This window comes from Triturus cristatus, chromosome 6 (assembly GCF_964204655.1).
Source record: "Triturus cristatus chromosome 6, aTriCri1.1, whole genome shotgun sequence".
Taxonomy (NCBI): domain Eukaryota; kingdom Metazoa; phylum Chordata; class Amphibia; order Caudata; family Salamandridae; genus Triturus; species Triturus cristatus.
In genome coordinates, this window is record NC_140589.1 from 1,638,311,090 (window position 1) to 1,638,329,435 (window position 18,346).

The 18,346-nt window shown below is 46.7% G+C and overlaps 1 protein-coding gene across 1 annotated transcript; it reads left to right on the top strand.

Annotated features, from left to right (window-relative positions):
* Positions 1-1,372: 1,372 nt before the first annotated feature.
* ZFP36L2 (ZFP36 like 2 zinc finger CCCH-type) lies at positions 1,373-5,649 on the top strand. The gene is made up of 2 exons (XM_085612794.1): positions 1,373-1,642; positions 2,534-5,649. The coding sequence occupies exons 1-2, from the start codon at positions 1,592-1,594 to the stop codon at positions 3,749-3,751; spliced, it is 1,269 nt and encodes a 422-aa protein (XP_085468920.1). The 5' UTR covers positions 1,373-1,591; the 3' UTR covers positions 3,752-5,649.
* The last annotated feature ends 12,697 nt before the right edge of the window (positions 5,650-18,346 follow it).

The window sequence follows — 18,346 nt, forward strand, 5'->3', positions numbered from 1 at the left end:
GTCCTCCATAGTCCATGCCAGGCCTAGTGTTCAAGCAGCCTTGGGAATGCTTTTCGAGACTCGCGGTTTTATAATATAAACACTAGACGATAGAATGTCAAGTGACGTAAGCTAAAAAGTCTAACACTGCTCAGATCACTTTCCTAAGACAAGACGATTGACTTATTTTCAGCCCTTCACTTCCGGGTGCAGACAGGAAGTCTGTGCACGAGGGGTCTGTGCCGTCGACCAGGCACCGCTGCCCTGGTTCTGTTTCCAGGCACTGGGGCCGGTTAGGTTCGGTTGCCTGTTTCCAGGCATCGCTGCCATTCTGGTTCGGGTGCAGGAGGAGGCCGGCGGGAAAGCAATCCCTGGGAAAGCCCGTGCCGCGTGCGGCCTCACTGCGACATCCGCCTCAACACACCCGGCTGCTGCGGGCAGGCCCGGCCTCCCCGGCTCTGCTCGCTCGCAGTATCTGGCAGACGTTCAAGGTCTTGTGACGTGACGAACGAGCCAAACTCCGTGGCCTATGACCTCTCCTCCCTCGAGATACAGCAGAGTCTGGTACACTACGCCCGCCTTCCGCGTCCTGGCACAGCTCTCATGGGTGGGGCCTACAGCTTTGCACTTTTGTATTAGGGTGTAATGGGGGAGGGGTGCTAGGAAGGGCACACAGCAGTGTTGCTTGTATTAGACACGATTTTACGTCATCGTTCCTTCTGAATGGGTAGGATACCCCAAGAATTCGCAAGCAGCCCTCCTCCATGCCGGGTTGCTGATAAACTTGCCGCCCTTTCTCTCGCCCCTAATGTTTTTTTAAAAAAATATTATGTATTTCATTTTCAAACGATACTTCTAATTTGTGCGGCTGCGAGCCCCAACTCATGATGCACTAAAACTGCAGCCTTTCTGGTGTGTGCAAACAAAGAAGTAAAGACTACAGTGAAGGAATGCGGCGGTGGCGAGGGCTCTTCTACCGGTGCAGCGCGAAGAGGCTGCTGCGAAGGAACACCGGGTGTTACCATTCAAACACAAACTTATATAATAAAGACTATAAATTGCATGCGTGTTGCCATTCACGCTCATGAGCTGAAATGTAAGTTTTGAAAACGCCCTTAACACAATAAGGACACGTTGCAGAAACCAATGTCTACTGCAGCTTGGGAGCCGCACAAGCTCCTCTCCAAGCAAACAACACACGCTTATTCGTGCTCCCTCCGTGGAACTCTGCTCTCTTCTGCCGTTGGGACTTTCTTACCCTCGGAGGGTCAGCGCCGGCAAAAATCCTTGCAGCCAATCAGGAGTTCGCACCAAGTAACGTCACAATGGGAGGGACGGGAGGCGTCGCTTAGAGATCCCGGCCGGGGCTCCATTCGGTCCCTCCCCCCCGCGCGCCCTTCTAGCGTTTATATTGAGTGCGCGGGGTGGTAGAGAAGTTCCAGCAGTTTGTGTCTCGCGCCTCCGACGCTCTTCTGTATACCCGGCACAAGCGGGACTTAAGGGGGCTCTCCGCGCTGAGCCTGCAACTCATAGTCGTGGCTTTTTTTGAGACTTCAGCGAAATCGGGATCTCTCGGGTCTCCAGCCCCCGATCGCCCTCCCCGGAGCTGGAGATGTCTACCGCCTTGTTGTCCGCGTTCTACGACATCGACTTTCTGTGCAAGGTAGGCATGGCTGCCTCTGATCCTGAGCTTCTTGCAGATCAGTATGATTGCAGTGTGTGCACGGCACTGTGAGAGATGGGCTGGGTTGCGTGTCGGCCATACTGGAGTTTAGTGCTTATAGGTACTTACTGTTGAAAGGAATCAAAGCGTTTGTTTTATAAAGGACAAGAAAAGTAAAAAGCGTATAGAAAAATAACTTTATAAGAAAAAAAAATAGTTAATGTGTTTTCGCTGCAAGTTTCAGTAAAGTTTCTAAGGGAATTAAAATGACGCAGCATTTTTTAAATAAGGAATACCAGACTTTATTGGTTTAAAAAAAAAAAAAAAGCTGCGAGTCTTTTTTTTTCTGTTTTGAAGGATTTGTTAATATGTGCTCTCACGTTTAATATGGGTGGGTAGTCTTTTAAAACGGGGCTACTACGAAACCCGTTTTAAAGGATCTGTAAAAGGTCTTTAAGGCTAAACTTGCAACAGTTGTGCTACCTCTCGGTTCTGTAACGTGGTGCTGCTCAATCCAGCCTCACAAGACGCCCAAAGGATTTAGGTTTAAGGGACTCCCAAGGTATCGAGGAAGTTTGCGTCAATTCTTAATGAATATGTGGTGGCCTCTTGTCATGGGTGGGGGCAGTCTCCTTAACACCAAACTATAGCCCAAGTGTCTTCCCCGTCCTAGTAAAAAATGAAGCAGCCCCCATACTTGTAATGCATGTTTTTGTTGGTTTGGAGGGCCTGAAACCTTTCTGTAGTAATTAGCCTTTTAAACTTAACAGGATCTTGCAGGAAGTTCGTGTAACATTTTGTGGTTGTTTCTATACTAGCATTTGTATGTTCTCAAATCATTTAAATAAGATTTTGTTTTACTTACACACTTTTTTCCCCTCTTCCCAACAGCAGACGGAAAAGTCCCTGAACACGCTAAACCTGAACAGCATGCTGGACAAGAAGGCCGTGGGCAGCCCTCTCTCCACCGGCGGGGGCTCGGGCCTGGGGCCGGCCTTCCTCCGCCGCCACTCCACCAGCAACCTTCAGGCGCTGCACAACCAGCACAACTCTGCCAAGCTGCTGATGCCGCCCCCCGGGCCCACCTCGAACTCTGCCTTCGGGAGCCTAAAAGAGGGCCCGGTCTCGCCACCGCTGACGGGGGTCCCTTCCAACACCACCTCCTCCACCACGGCGCTCATGAACCGCGAGAACCGCTTCAGGGACCGCTCCTTCAGCGAGACGAGCGACCGCAGCGCGCAGCTGATGGCGCAGCTCCAGCAGCAGCTGAAGGCGGCCAGCTCCTCGCAGGGGGCGCAGATCAACTCGACCCGCTACAAGACGGAGCTGTGCCGGCCTTACGAGGAGAGCGGCGCCTGCAAGTACGGCGACAAGTGCCAGTTCGCGCACGGCTACCACGAGCTGCGCAGCCTGACGCGCCACCCCAAGTACAAGACGGAGCTGTGCCGCACCTTCCACACGGTGGGCTTCTGCCCCTACGGGCCGCGCTGCCACTTCATCCACAACGCCGAGGAGCGGCGCCAGGCCGCGCCCTCCTCTCCCTCCCGCGGCGGGGACTTCAACTTCAACAGCTGCAGCAGCGGCGGGCTGAGGGGGCCCGGCGAGCGGCCGCGCCTCCAGCACAGCCTCAGCTTCTCCGGCTTCCCCAGCGCGGCGCAGGCCGGGCCCGAGCCGGCAGAGCCCCGCACGCCGCCGCCCCTGCTCTCGCAGCTCTATGCCGAGGAGCTGCAGCTGCTCTCGGCGGCCAACAATGCTTTCGCCTTCTCTGCAGGCCACGAGCTGGGCAGCCTGCTCTCGCCGCTGGCCATCCAGACGCAGAACCTGCACAACCAGCAGTACTGCCAGCAGCAGCACCAGCGCCCCGGTGGCAGCCCTCCGCCTCGGGACCCCCAGCCGCCCACCTCCTTCTTCCAGCCGCTGCTCCGGCGCCTTTCAGAGTCTCCGGTCTTTGACGCGCCACCCAGTCCCCCTGACTCCCTGTCAGACCGTGAGAGTTACCTGAGCGGCTCCCTCAGCAGCTCCGGCTCCCTGAGCGGTTCCGAGTCCCCCGGGCTGGACTCGGGTCGCCGCCTGCCTATCTTCAGCCGTATCTCCGTCTCTGACGATTGAGGCGAACTGCCCAGGGCGTGTGGATGGATGGCAGGACCAGGGGGGCACAGACTGTACCCATGGCATCACTTGGCACAGACTCTCTGGTCAAAAACTGTAAGGGCGCCCGGAAACTGAACAAAACTAACTGCAAGAGGCAAAGACACTGCCCCTGTCAAGAGAACAAACCTATTTTTTTAGGACTGTGGGATGAGGGTGGGGGTGAATGGACACTTGTACAGCCGCATGTTAGACACATGTATGTACAGTAAAGTTAGACATGTTTGTACCAGCAACAGGCGAGACACGAATGCCCCATAAACATGTCTTGGGACATATGCACCTGTTAGTGCCAACCGCATGATGTCCTGTGCACACGTGCACAAGCAGCATTCCATCTCTTTGTAAAACAGTGAAGCATTTTGTGCACACAACTTGCAGTTCTAAATTCTCCATAACGATTTTTTTTTTTTTTGCGAGATTTAAAAGAAAAGTGTTCCTTTATACGACCTGGTAATCTAAAATCCTAAGATTTTTTTTAAAAGCAAAAAATGCAACATCCTGCCAAGAATATGCCTTGATAACGTCAAATCCTTATTTCTTTTTTATGAATGCTGAGACTTCCATTCCAAAGTTCTTGTGCCCGCCCCCAACATTATATTTTTGTTTTCCCCAAGACCACCACTAGGTGGGTATTTGGTTTAGAACAATTTTCCCCTTTGCTATACTTGGAAGCACTCAAGTGAGACTAGTTTCTAATTATTATTTTTTTTGGAGAATAACTGCTGATTTTTTTTTTTTAAAGCTGTTTTTTGAGTTGCTGGCGGTATAGCTGCAACACCAACATGAAAACTATTTAACTTATTTATTATCTTGTGGAAAGTATACATTGGTAATTTGTTCATACTGTATTTATCGGGTATGATGAAAAAGCAATAGATATATATTCTTTTATTATGTTAAATTATGATTGCCATTATTAATCTGCAAAAATGTGGAGTGTATGTTCTTTTCACAGTAATATATGCCTTTTTTGTAACTTCACCTGGTTATTTTATTGTAAATGAGTAAAATCTTAATTTAAGAGATTGTATGTAATATTTATTTCATTAATTTCTTTCCTTTTTGTTTACGTAAATGAACGATTGCATGATTTCTTGTTACAGAAATCTGTCTCGATGCTGTGGAAGTAGTTTGAGGAATGTTCTAAGGATTCTTTTTTTATTTAGAATGTAATGGTGTGTAGCCCGTCCACGTCAGACCTGAAACTACTTGGCAATCAGATTCCAAAAGTAGTCAATCTAAATCATTGTCTAAATTAACCAAAAAGTATTCAGCGTTGCCTAAATCACAATTCACACTGTGATACAGTATGTAGCAATAAAGGGGTTTGGAGGGGGTGGGGGGGTGGCTTGGGCAGAGTTCCCAGTATTATGTTCTCACAGTGCCTTCTCCAAGGGTCCATGCTTGCCTTACATCTTCCTCAACCAAATGAGTATTTTTTTCTTAATGCTTGATGATTTGAATGTAGGGACGGGTTTGTACATGTTTTACCACTTTTTATGAGGCCAACTTTTTGGATCTGACACCGTTATGCAGTACATCGACATATCTTGTTCAAATAAAATTCCAAAATTGTATTTTTTTTTTCCTTGCGTAGAAAGTTTGGAGTTATCCACTACTTTCTTGGACGGTGGATAACTGAGAACTAGCTTTAGTTTGTACATAGTAGGCACAGAATCGAGCACTGTGTACTCATTTTGGGCTACTGTAGCAGACATGTTTTTGAATGTAACTAAAGGATAAGTCAATGTTTGTTATATATTTTGGGGAGTCAGTTCACTACAAATGGAGTGTGAGGCTGTAAACTTTGTACTGTAAATGTTTTGTAGTTCTCCCAATAAAATTTTTGGACAGAACATTTTATTGTTTCAAGCCCTTGTATGTAAATCGATTCTTGTAACTGTCTAACTTCTAAGCAACGTAACGACTGCAGCACAAGCTGGCTGGGTGCCAACGCTAGTAGAGGGCCTAGAAGATTCCAAGTGCTTCTGCTGACCAAGTTTTAGTGGGGAAATGGGTGTGTCTGATATAAGCAGCGATGCATGTTTATTTTTGTTGTGTTTTTTTGTGTGTGTGTTCTTTAATGACGTGAATTTCCTCGAATTGTTTAAGCCCTGCTTGTGCACAGGACGTTGACTGTGCGATGGAATGCGTGCGTGTGGCCCGTGTTGCGAATCTTTCCAGGATGAAAAGACAATGTAAACTGGACAAGGACCTCTTTTTCAGTATCTTGACGCTCTCTTGCCCCTGTCACTTTACATGTGGTGTGCCTTTTGTCTTTAATATGTACATTCTTATTTGCTTTAAACCGCTTACAGGGCCAGCTGTGTGCAGATTTTACTAATAAAATGTGCAAATTCCCATCGCTGCGCCGATCCCTAGCGCCTGCAATGCAGCACGTGTGTCAAATTTCTTAGGCTGTGTCCCAAGAAACTCTGGTTGGCTACTGCCCGGCTTCTATATTGACGTTTGAGGAGTTTGCTGTCTTGTAATTTTTAATGGCACTGGGTGCACGTTATAAGATATCGCCCTGCTTTCTTGCTAGTACAATTCCCACCACCACACACCGCTTTGTCTGACTTTCAGTCGCCCACTTCTGGAGGAAATCGGCAGCCACGTTGAGAGCAGGGGTGTGGGCATGTTCTATGCTGCGAGGACCCACCATTTTGCTGCCCACTAGATTGTGTTTATGGGAGTGCGGGCTTGCACACCACTAAAATGTGCCAAAATTTGTTTGGTGCCTTGATTTGGCAGTTGCTCTACTAACTGTTGTAGAAACGCAGACTTGTGATGCATTTTTGTCATTAACATATAACCTTATGCTAAATGGCGCCTGGTTGGTTTATACAGAAGCGTTTTGGCTAGTGGGCTTTAGGGAGAACCCCGTCTTCGGCAGGGAGACACCTTATTAACTGAGAAATGCATTACCTAGAGCAAGCGTATCCGTTTATTGCTCTGCATTAGCTTTGTTTTAAGTACCAGAAAACAGCCTACTCTAGGCAAGTGAACCACTTTTGCTCTGGCTGATTTAAGGGGACCGCCGAACTAAAGCGTCCGTTTCCCCTATCTGTAGGTAGGTATTGTGCTAGTTTTCACAGCATGTTACCACCATCTGCATTAGTACCATGGTCTCGCTCTTACTATGCACGCACGCAAACTCCGGTCATTGGTGACCTCATGGCATTGCAAAGACTGTCTGACGTGTAACGCCCTGCAGCCAGGGCATTAGCTAGATGTGCTCCAGTAAGGGCATTGCTGCAATACGTTTTGCGTTAGCTGGCCGGCAGCTGTTTTTCTTGACCACGTGACCAACCGCACACCAGTGCCAGTAACAAATGGTTAACTAGACAGCTTTCCCAGGGTTCGAAATGTTACAAAACGTTGTCTACACTTCAATCAAGGTCTAGCTCACCTTTTAGGAGCCGTGTGACTTCTCCCTTTTGCAGGCTACTCAGTAATACTTGTGATTGGCCGAGAGTGTGAGCGCGCATCCAATCCAGTTCAACAGAGGGGGTTAACTCTTGATTGCCGAGTAGTTAGTACAGCCCCCTTTTCTTCTCAATCTGATGTGACCTTCCCTATTAGCAACTTTAGGCAACATGCAGCGTTCTCTACACCCTTAACACGCCACATAACTGCAGTGGAATCATTTGGATCAAGCTAGGAAAGGTATATGGGCAGAGGAGGGGGTCTTGGATTTCAAAATACCCCCTCCTTAATTATGAATACTTCTCAGGCCTGCTGCGTTCTGTAGAGTTGGGTGCCTTGATGGGGGACCATGCTCTTCTCGGTTTCGATTGTCTTATACTCTTGCTGCTTCATACCTAGGGTCACTGGAATAGTATTCTGAGATGCAGGGTTTTTTCCCAATTATTTAAGGGTTTGTCATTGCCACATAAATAAAAGACTTGAATAATTTGCAGATTTTATCAAAAGTGTTTTTAGCTCAAACTGGTACATAGGAGGTGAAACTGCCCAGATGCTATTAGTGTGGAAAAATATGGTGCTTTATGCTGTATAATTCGGAATTCTCGCATAATTTAGCCAGCCATGCCACATACGTCTTCCCTTTTTGCATGATGGCAGGGGCCCTGCCCATAGATGCCCATGTGATGATGGGATGCATAAGTGAGCTACTTTATAATTTGAATTAATATAGCCATGGTATTCTGACCCTTTCTGCAAACTGGGCTTTGCCGCCCCCCAAGAGGCTGTAAACTTTCAGTGAACCTAAAAACGTGCATTATGGTAAAATATGGGGCGGACCTATATTTACAAACGTGTTATTACTAGTGTTAGAAGTGGGAAACTCGTCCATCTGCCGCTCTACCTGCCTCTCTGTTTTGTGACCCCGAACGTGGGTTACCCCTTCATAGATTATTACCTTTGCATTCCACAGCACTGCAGCCCTCCCCATCACTTGTGAAGGAAAAACCTTAATTGCTCCTCTGGAACAACATTTGAAGAATCCCAATACTTCTGCTGAGGGGGTGGGGGCCAGGTAGCACTGAGGGTTTTTTGCTAGCCCAGAAGTACAATCGATGTAAAACTGGAAAAGAACAGCTTTTTATTATTGCGATGCTGCACAGCCTTTTAACCCATCACTGTTGATAAATCCATTTTATGAACCAATTACGAGAATTTTCAGGGAATTGGGTTATCCCAGGCTTGGTTCCTCAGCAAATCCTCATTCCACCTCCGTTTCCCCCACGTTTTTGGCTCTTAAAGCAGCAAAAATCTCCAAGGAGATTTTTCCATGGACCTTTGCAATTTCGGATGGGAAGTGCTGATGTGGTAAGGAATTCTGGTACTGGCATCCTGGTACTGGCTTCATCGGCAATTCTGGGACGTTCCAATACTGCTAATGTGACAATCCCTACCCCCGAGTACCCGTTTGCTGATGAGAACTGTTGATTACCCCTCCCCCTCAAAGTATGAGGCCTCTGCTGAGAAGTGTGCATCTCACCTTTTTTTTTTTTTTAAGGCATCATTTTGAGGTCGTCTAATCTGTATAATTGTAAATTTCATACCTGCCATCCACACTGCATTCGGAAGTGCCCCATGAAAACTGGGTAAAAGCCATGAACAGCCAATGTTGCCTGCAGGACATGACCTTTAACCAAAATTGCATCCTGCCAGTGTCTCTTCTCCACCACTGTCTGTTTTTGTGTAAAAATCATGACTATCATGAAGTGGTTATTTTTTATATATAACAATGTGTCTAGTTTATAAATGCAAAATCGTGACCCCGTGATCGTGCTGCTTCTCTCTCCCCCCCCCCCCCCCCGGTGTGAATGGGCTTTAAATGGTTAAAAGTTGTTCTGAATGGGTTTGAGGGCACACGTTTGACCCAGGCCCCCCCCCCCCAAAAAAAAATCTTTAAACTGTCCCTGGCATAGTTGAAAAGCTGCCTTCAATCGAATGCAGATTTTTTGTATTAATGCCATCAGTCAGGTTTGGGCTTTTGTCTCCCTAAAAACGATGCTGGTTTGTGGAGTCTATACATTTCATTTCACATCCTCCATACAGCAGTGGCATTATGGGTAAACCATATAAGCTGGTTTAGTGTTACTAGATCTAACTCTTCGACATGGTTCATCTTGGCAGAGCCTGGTTACACGCCCTTGAACTTTAGAAGGCGTGCTTGCAGGGTTTACATTGTTCAGACATTTGTCAGGTGAAAAGTCGTAAGTCTGCTGCATGCGTTGAAACTTTCAGGTGGACTACTGTTTACATCTGCTGGTAAATTCTAATTTAGAGAGCATCTGATGTGCCTCTTATAATACATAATGCAGTAATTTATGGTACAGAGTGGGAGTTCTGGTTCAATCCGCCTTACTATGTTTTTCTGGGTCATACATATGCACAGATGATAAAAGAACAGTTCAAGAAAAGAAAAAAAAAGCACCGTAATGTTTTTTATTTTACACAGCTGCATATGCCACAACCCAGGCAGTATGTATTTATTTGAGCCACCCAGGGTACTCTGGTGCCCATGCCTCGATTTCCAGTTGATGGGGCAAAGCGTTTTTTGCGTTTCATGTTCCTTGGATTAAACGGCACATGGCCATTGTGATTTCAATAGGTGAATGTAAAGAGTAAATCGGAGTACCAGTGAGGAGTAAGTCGTGCGCCCTCATCCATTGCTTCATCAGGCTACTACAGTGGAGATTTTCCATGGATTCCATCACTCCTGCCACTCAGTGGGTAAACCTATAGCGGTGTGCAGCCAGGACTGTTGTGGAAGTGAGTTTTGCATCTGCCAGTGTTGCCTTTTAGCTGCTTTCTTCTTTGGTTCTGTTTTGCAGACGGTGGGCATTGGAGAGTCATCCACTTTGAGTCTGCTAATTCAACTATGTAGTTATGCAAAATATACACTCCCACAATTCTAAAGGGGAGGTGACAAATGTGTACCTAGGTCAGCTCAGAAAATTAGTGACTGCTACAGCAGCCCTGCCGCTGGAGCAAACCAAAGCACAGCTTCGGACAAGTTTTCCATGACTGTCATCCTAACTCTCCCCGTCTAAATGCCTACCATTGTACTACAGCACACCATGCCAGTACTGGGAGCTCATCCAGAACGCCTACGTCCAGAGCCTCCTCATTGTGATAGGGTTTCAACTGGCCCTACATCAGCAAGGGCAAAGAGGCTCAGATTAATTTCAAGGACACTCCTCCCAATCTCCCAGAAACAGGCATGGGTTTCTCCTGCATATGAAATTGTTCAGATCAAGCTGGTGACTATTCCCACTCTTGAATACACCTACCACTGTATGTGAAATGGGAAGCAAGAGGGCCACTACCATCCTCAGAACCCCTATCAAATCGGCGCTGGTACCTTCCCTGCTAGGCCAATGAACCCCCTCCCTTTGCCTCCCCTCTGACTTTAAAAGCCCTCTTCCAGCTGCTTTGAGAGTGAGCATCTGCTGTTGCAGAGTGACCAGTAACCCACTATGGAGATTTACCGAGCAACAAGAGCCCCGCCAATGCCAGGTAGATGACTGGGAGAGAGGGAATTCATTGACCACAAAGAATAGATGGGAGTTTAAAAAGGACTGGGTGTACTACACCGGTTTAAAAGGAGGCCCAGGCTGTCACCTCCACGTGTTCGCAGAACACTGCCATTAGAAGTCCTCCAGATGAGGGTCCCGCCCTTGGTAGGCCCTCTTTTCTATGTCCCCATTCTCCATACCCACCCCAGGCTAGTCCATCAGCCACAAATCAAAACCAGTGTCGTTTTTCCAAACCTTGAGGGTTTCTTTGCCACATCCTCCATGACTTTCATCTTGGCCAATCCCAAATGCCACATAGCCTAACATCGTTGAACCTCAGCAATGCCATGTGTGCTGATGCTACACCCAATTGACTGCGCCCTACTCCAAAAAGTATGCACATGGCTGAGAGATCCATGTTCTTTACAAACCTGATGATGGCTGATCGGGGATTGGAGGAGCTAATAGTCTGAAAGCCCAGACAGGAGGGCTCACCCCACCTATACGCTGAGATGATGCCATCCGAGCCAGCCTCATAACCTATAAAAGAAGTAGAGCAAGGTGGCAGAGGCTCTGGGACACCATAAAGCACATATTGAACCATACACCGGCCTGTTGTCTGAAAGCCAAAATGGGGCCCCTATTGTCCAGGCAACACTATTCTCCAACTGCTGCAAAACCTTGTGTGTATCACTGGTGCCTGTCCACCCCCACTCGTCCTAGTGTCCCCACCACAGAAGCAAGGGCCCCAGGCAAGGTAGTGAATGGAAACTGAGGCACCGTGTTTTGTCCACGTCTTCTCGTATACCACCCAACAGATGTTTCTTTTCCAATCTCTTCTGCCAATCTGGCCCCACCAATTACCTCTACTGTATAGAAAACATGTAACCTTCCCAGGTCACAGTGCCTGACTAGGAATTTCACCGGCTGTTTTCCATTCATCTCTCTCTCCCTCCTAGGGTTGATCGCTCATATGGCATGGACCTACAACAATGTACATCCGAGTTGGGCCTGGCTTTTCATATATACCTCAGGTCGTGTCTTGGATGTAAGTTGGCTGCATAGAGAATCTGCACACCCAAATGTTTAAAAACGTTGTAAATTAAAGAATTTAAGGTTGGGTCACCCTATAAACCTTGGAGGTTGTATGGTACCTGGCTCACTGTGACAAGTATTTTGCTGTGTTTTTTTTTTGGTGAAGCGCTGCGTCTGCTGACGTCTCATGATACAGATCACATATACAATGGTGCAGGAATAATGTTCATTGTGGAGGTGTGGAAAGTTGAGAGTGGCGGTGAACGAGCTGTTTGCTTTGGCTCACCAAAATAAGTTTTGAACATTCCTGGTGCTACTACACAAGTTGAGGGTAGAAACTGGGAGAAACACCCTTCCCCCAACCCTGCTGGTCAGCCACCCAACCCATGACTGTATCTTGCTGTTTTCATGTGAATTGACTGTGTTTCTGGAGGCCGCCCAGACTCCCTCTACTGTAAGGAAAGGTGACATCTTTGGATCTTCTCATCGCTGTTTTGTTAGCGTGACTAATTCTGTTCCCCACTGGTTGCGTTGTTTTTAGGTATATTTCGCATTGCTGTTGGGGCATTTTATGACTTCCAACTCTGTAGTATGTTTGTTGGCTCGTGCCCAGAGGCATGAGAGGGTACCTGCCTTAAGTTAGCAGTCTATCTTGCTTTACAGCTGCCTCTGTTGGGGATGCTATTGGTCTGTCTTATCTCTGATAATTCAACCGAGTGCCTACGGTTGAAAAGTTAGTCAATTGGCTGTAGTGGTAGACCCTTTGGCAGTTTTTCTTTTCAGACACTCCAAAATGGAGTTCTGTTTTGTGGGGTAAGAAATCTGCATTTAGATTATTTAGCAGAAGAAAAAATTACTTGCATGATAATCTTCCTGGTGGATATTTTACCTGCATATTCCTACCTCAACTGCTATTTCCTTCTCGGGGGCGTAGTCGGTGTGTACAATGGGGTATGGGTTGGTTTTATGCACTGCATTCCTTAAATCAGGCTTTTCTCTGCTTCTAAGGAATATGAGAAAAAGCACAATAGGTGACGACAGAGTGCTGCCTTAAGATGACACCAAATATGGCCCTATGATGTCATTCCGAAAAGATTCTAAGAGGAGCAATGCCACCACCTTTTGGCGTAACCGAGCTTTAGCTAATTTTCTGGGTCCAGTCTGTTGCCTGCAGGAAATTTATGAGGTGAAGAGTCTCCAGGTAGATATAGTGTCCATCAGAAAGATCTCTTCTCCACCACTGTCTGTTTTTGTGTAAAAATCATGACTATCATGAAGTGGTTATTTTTTATATATAACAATGTGTCTAGTTTATAAATGCAAAATCGTGACCCCCGTGATCATGCTGCTTCTCTCCCCCCCCCCCCCCCCCCCGGTGTGAATGGGCATTAAATGGTTAAAAGTTGTTCTGAATGGGTTTGGGGGCACACGTTTGACCCAGCCCCCCCCCCCTCCACCCCTCCCAAAAAAAATCTTTAAACTGTCCCTGGCATAGTTGAAAAGCTGCCTTCAATCGAATGCAGATTTTTTGTATTAATGCCATCAGTCAGGTTTGGGCTTTTGTCTCCCTAAAAACGATGCTGGTTTGTGGAGTCTATACATTTCATTTCACATCCTCCATACAGCAGTGGCATTATGGGTAAACCATATAAGCTGGTTTAGTGTTCCTAGATCTAACTAACTCTTCTACATGGTTCATCTTGGCAGAGCCTGGTTACACGCCCTTGAGCTTTAGAAGGCGTGCTTGCAGGGTTTACATTGTTCAGACATTTGTCAGGTGAAAAGTCGTAAGTCTGCTGCATGCTTTGAAACTTCAGGTGGACTACTGTTTACCTCTGCTGGTAAATTCTAATTTAGAGAGCATCTGATGTGCCTCTTATAATACATAATGCAGTAATTTATGGTACAGAGTGGGAGTTCTGGTTCAATCCGCCTTACTATGTTTTTCTGGATCATACATATGCACAGATGATAAAAGAACAGTTCAAGAAAAGAAAAAAAAAGCACCGTAATGTTTTTTATTTTACACAGCTGCATATGCCACAACCCAGGCAGTATGTATTTATTTGAGCCACCCAGGGTACTCTGGTGCCCATGCCTCGATTTCCAGTTGATGGGGCAAAGCGTTTTCTGCGTTTCATGTTCCTTGGATTAAACGGCACATGGCCATTGTGATTTCAATAGGTGAATGTAAAGAGTAAATCAGAGTACCAGTGGAGGAGTAAGTCGTGCGCCCTCATCCATTGCTTCATCAGGCTACTACAGTGGAGATTTTCCATGGATTCCATCACTCCTGCCACTCAGTGGGTAAACCTATAGCGGTGTGCAGCCAGGACTGTTGTGGAAGTGAGTTTTGCATCTGCCAGTGTTGCCTTTTAGCTGCATTCTTCTTTGGTTCTGTTTTGCAGACGGTGGGCATTGGAGAGTCATCCACTTTGAGTCTGCTAATTCAACTATGTAGTTATGCAAAATATACACTCCCACAATTCTAAAGGGGAGGTGACAAATGTGTACCTAGGTCAGCTCAGAAAATTAGTGACTGCTACAGCAGCCCTGCCGCTGGAGCAAACCAAAGCACAGCTTCGGACAAGTTTTCCATGACTGCCATCCTAACTTTCCCCGTCTAAATGCCTACCATTGTACTACAGCACACCATGCCAGTACTGGGAGCTCATCCAGAACGCCTACGTCCAGAGCCTCCTCATTGTGATGGGGTTTCAACTGGCCCTACATCAGCAAGGGCAAAGAGGCTCCGATTAATTTCAAGGGCACTCCTCCCAATCTCCCAGAAACAGGCATGGGTTTCTCCTGCATATGAAATTGTTCAGATCAAGCTGGTGACTATTCCCACTCTTGAATACACCTACCACTGTATGTGAAATGGGAAGCAAGAGGGTTACCACCATCCTCAGAATCCCTATCAAATCAGCGCTGGTACCTTCCCTGCTAGGCCAATGAACCCCCTCCCTTGGCCTCTCCTCTGACTTTAAAAGCCCTCTTCCAGCTGCTTTGAGAGTGAGCATCTGCTGTTGCAGAGTGACAAGTAACCCACTATGGAGATTTACCGAACAGCAACAAGAGCCCCGCCAATGCCAGGTAGATGACTGGGAGAGAGGGAATTCATTGACCACAAAGAATAGATGGGAGTTTAAAAAGGACTGGGTGTACTACACCGGTTTAAAAGGAGGCCCAGGCTGTCACCTCCACGTGTTCGCAGAACACTGCCATTAGAAGTCCTCCAGATGAGGGTCCCGCCCTTGGTAGGCCCTCTTTTCTATGTCCCCATTCTCCATACCCACCCCAGGCTAGTCCATCAGCCACAAATCAAAACCAGTGTCGTTTTTCCAAACCGTGAGGTTTTCCTTGCCACATCCTCCATGACTTTCATCTTGGCCAATCCCAAATGCCACATAGCCAAACCACTTTGAAACTCAGCAATGCCATGTGTGCTGATGCTACACCCAATTGACTGCGCCCTACTCCATAAAGTATGCACATGGCTGAGAGATCCATGTTCTTTACAAACCTGATGATGGCTGATCGGGGATTGGAGGAGCTAATAGTCTGAAAGCCCAGACAGGAGGGCTCACCCCACCTATACGCTGAGATGATGCCATCCGAGCCAGCCTCATAACCTATAAAAGAAGTAGAGCAAGGTGGCAGAGGCTCTGGGACACCATAAAGCACATATTGAACCATACACCGGCCTGTTGTCTGAAAGCCAAAATGGGGCCCCTATTGTCCAGGCAACACTATTCTCCAACTGCTGCAAAACCTTGTGTGTATCACTGGTGCCTGTCCACCCCCACTCGTCCTAGTGTCCTCACCACAGAAGCAAGGGCCCCAGGCAAGGTAGTGAATGGAAACTGAGGCACCGTGTTTTGTCCACGTCTTCTCGTATACCACCCATCAGATGTTTCTTTTCCAATCTCTTCTGCCAATCTGGCCCCACCAATTACCTCTACTGTATAGAAAACATGTAACCTTCCCAGGTCACAGTGCCTGACTAGGAATTTCACCGGCTGTTTTCCATTCATCTCTCCCTCCCTCCTAGGGTTGATCACTCATATGGCATGGACCTACAACAATGTACATCAGAGTTGGGCCTGGCTTTTCATATATACCTCAGGTCGTGTCTTGGATGTAAGTTGGCTGCATAGAGAATCTGCACACCCAAATGTTTAAAAACGTTGTAAATTAAAGAATTTAAGGTTGGGTCACCCTATAAACCTTGGAGGTTGTATGGTACCTGGCTCACTGTGACAAGTATTTTGCTGTGTTTTTTTTGGTGAAGCGCTGCGTCTGCTGACGTCTCATGATACAGATCACATATACAATGGTGCAGGAATAATGTTCATTGTGGAGGTGTGGAAAGTTGAGAGTGGCGGTGAACGAGCTGTTTGCTTTGGCTCACCAAAATACGTTTTGAACATTCCTGGTGCTACTACACAAGTTGAGGGTAGAAACTGGGAGAAACACCCTTCCCCCAACCCTGCTGGTCAGCCACCCAACCCATGACTGTATCTTGCTGTTTTCATGTGAATTGACTGTGTTTCTGGAGGCCGCCCAGACTCCCTCTACTGTAAGGAAAGGTGACATCTTTGGGTCTTCTCATCGCTGTTTTGTTAGCGTGACTAATTCTGTTCCCCACTGGTTGCGTTGTTTTTAGGTAAATTTCGCATTGCTGTTGGGGCATTTTATGACTTCCAACTCTGTAGTATGTTTGTTGGCTCGTGCCCAGAGGAATGAGAGGGTACCTGCCTTAAGTTAGCAGTCTATCTTGCTTTACAGCTGCCTCTGTTGGGGATGCTATTGGTCTGTCTTATCTCTGATAATTCAACCGAGTGCCTACGGTTGAAAAGTTAGTCAATTGGCTGTAGTGGTAGACCCTTTGGCAGTTTATCTTTTCAGACACTCCAAAATGGAGTTATGTTTTGTGGGGTAAGAAATCCTGCATTTAGATTATTTAGCAGAAGAAAAAATTACTTGCATGATAATCTTCCTGGTGGATATTTTACCTGCATATTCCTACCTCAACCGCTATTTCCTTCTCGGGGGCGTAGTCGGTGTGTACAATGGGGTATGGGTTGGTTTTATGCACTGCATTCCTTTAATCAGGCTTTTCTCTGCTTCTAAGGGATATGAGAAAAAGCACAATAGGTGACGACAGAGTGCTGCCTTAAGATGACACCAAATATGGCCCTATGATGTCATTCCGATAAGATTCTAAGAGGAGCAATGCCACCACCTTTTGGCGAAACCGAGCTTTAGCTAATTTTCTGGGTCCAGTCTGTTGCCTGCAGGAAATTTATGAGGTGAAGAGTCTCCAGGTAGATACAGTGTCCATCAGAAAGATCTTCACTGAAGGCAAATCACGTTTTTAAAGAGATGTGCATGGGGCCGGTTGTATTGGGGCAGTCTCCCACAGAGGACTTGGATGCATTTGTTTTCCTGGATATTCGCATCACTTTCATCTTTGACCTGCAATAGAGACAGCCCCACTTTGTTCTCCTCGAGCTGCTGTCCTGTTTTGATGGTAGTCTGCAGGAAAACTGGATTCTCTTGAAAACTGAAACCCAACAACCAATGGCAGAAGGTGCATAGGGGTCGTGCTGTAGTTATAGTACAGTACTATAAAAAGAGATTTACTGGCAGAAAAACGTTGCCAAAACAAAAACACAAAATACAAGACATTTGACAGTCTTTTGTTTTCCATTAACATTTTTTTTTTTTTTTTAGAGTTCATGGTTTAAGCACACTTTTTGGACATATTTTGCTGCTCTTACCGCTATATTGGTGGTCAGTTCTCCTATGAGAACAAACAGTTTTTCTTTGCTTTTTATTAATGTTTACCTTCAAGAAGGGGAAGTGGGTGTCTCAAATGTCCTTGTAGGAGGGGCAGTGTAGAAGAAAGTGTCACCCAAGTCTCACTGTTGGCAGATTCTATCCTCTCTAGGTGTGATCTGTGTTGGCAAGTATTGGGGGAGGAAGGGGCAGTGTGTCTGTGCCTCAGCAAGGAAGGAAGTGCCAAGAATAAACTCAGGTCTAACCTGCGTCTTGCTGGGTCTCCCTGTGCTTCCTGTGGAAAGAGAAGCACTGTGAGAGGAAAGAGTGGTCCATAACAACAAATATAATGACCCGGGCAGTGGGAATTGGGATCCTGTGAAAGTATTGTGAGAGGAAAGTTGTGTGTCTGTGCCCCACCAAGGCTAACAAAAAATCCAAACAACATCAGGCTCCTTGCTTGGGCAGATGCACACAATTCTGTGCTCAATGTAGTAGTCACACTCTGACTATGAAAATATACAAACAGGGCCTGACTTCTTCAATATTGTTCAATAATACGTTGCCCCCCCAAGGCAGGCACAAGTTGGCGGGTCACCTTTTGGCAGTGCATTCTTTGTAATGGGGTGCACTGTCCCTGTTTCCACCTAATTAAAGTTGCACCTGGCACAAACAGTGACAGTCTAACCATTCCATAATGCAGACCCTGGTATATCTAGTGGACGCTCAGAGCTATTGAAAA

Bases quoted from the DNA above. Each gene is read 5' to 3' on its own strand.
- ZFP36L2 (XM_085612794.1), top strand. From the start codon at position 1,592: ATGTCTACCGCCTTGTTGTCCGCGTTCTACGACATCGACTTTCTGTGC. The intron at 1,643-2,533 runs GTAGGCATGGCT...TCTTCCCAACAG, and splicing joins ACATCGACTTTCTGTGCAAG to CAGACGGAAAAGTCCCTGAA.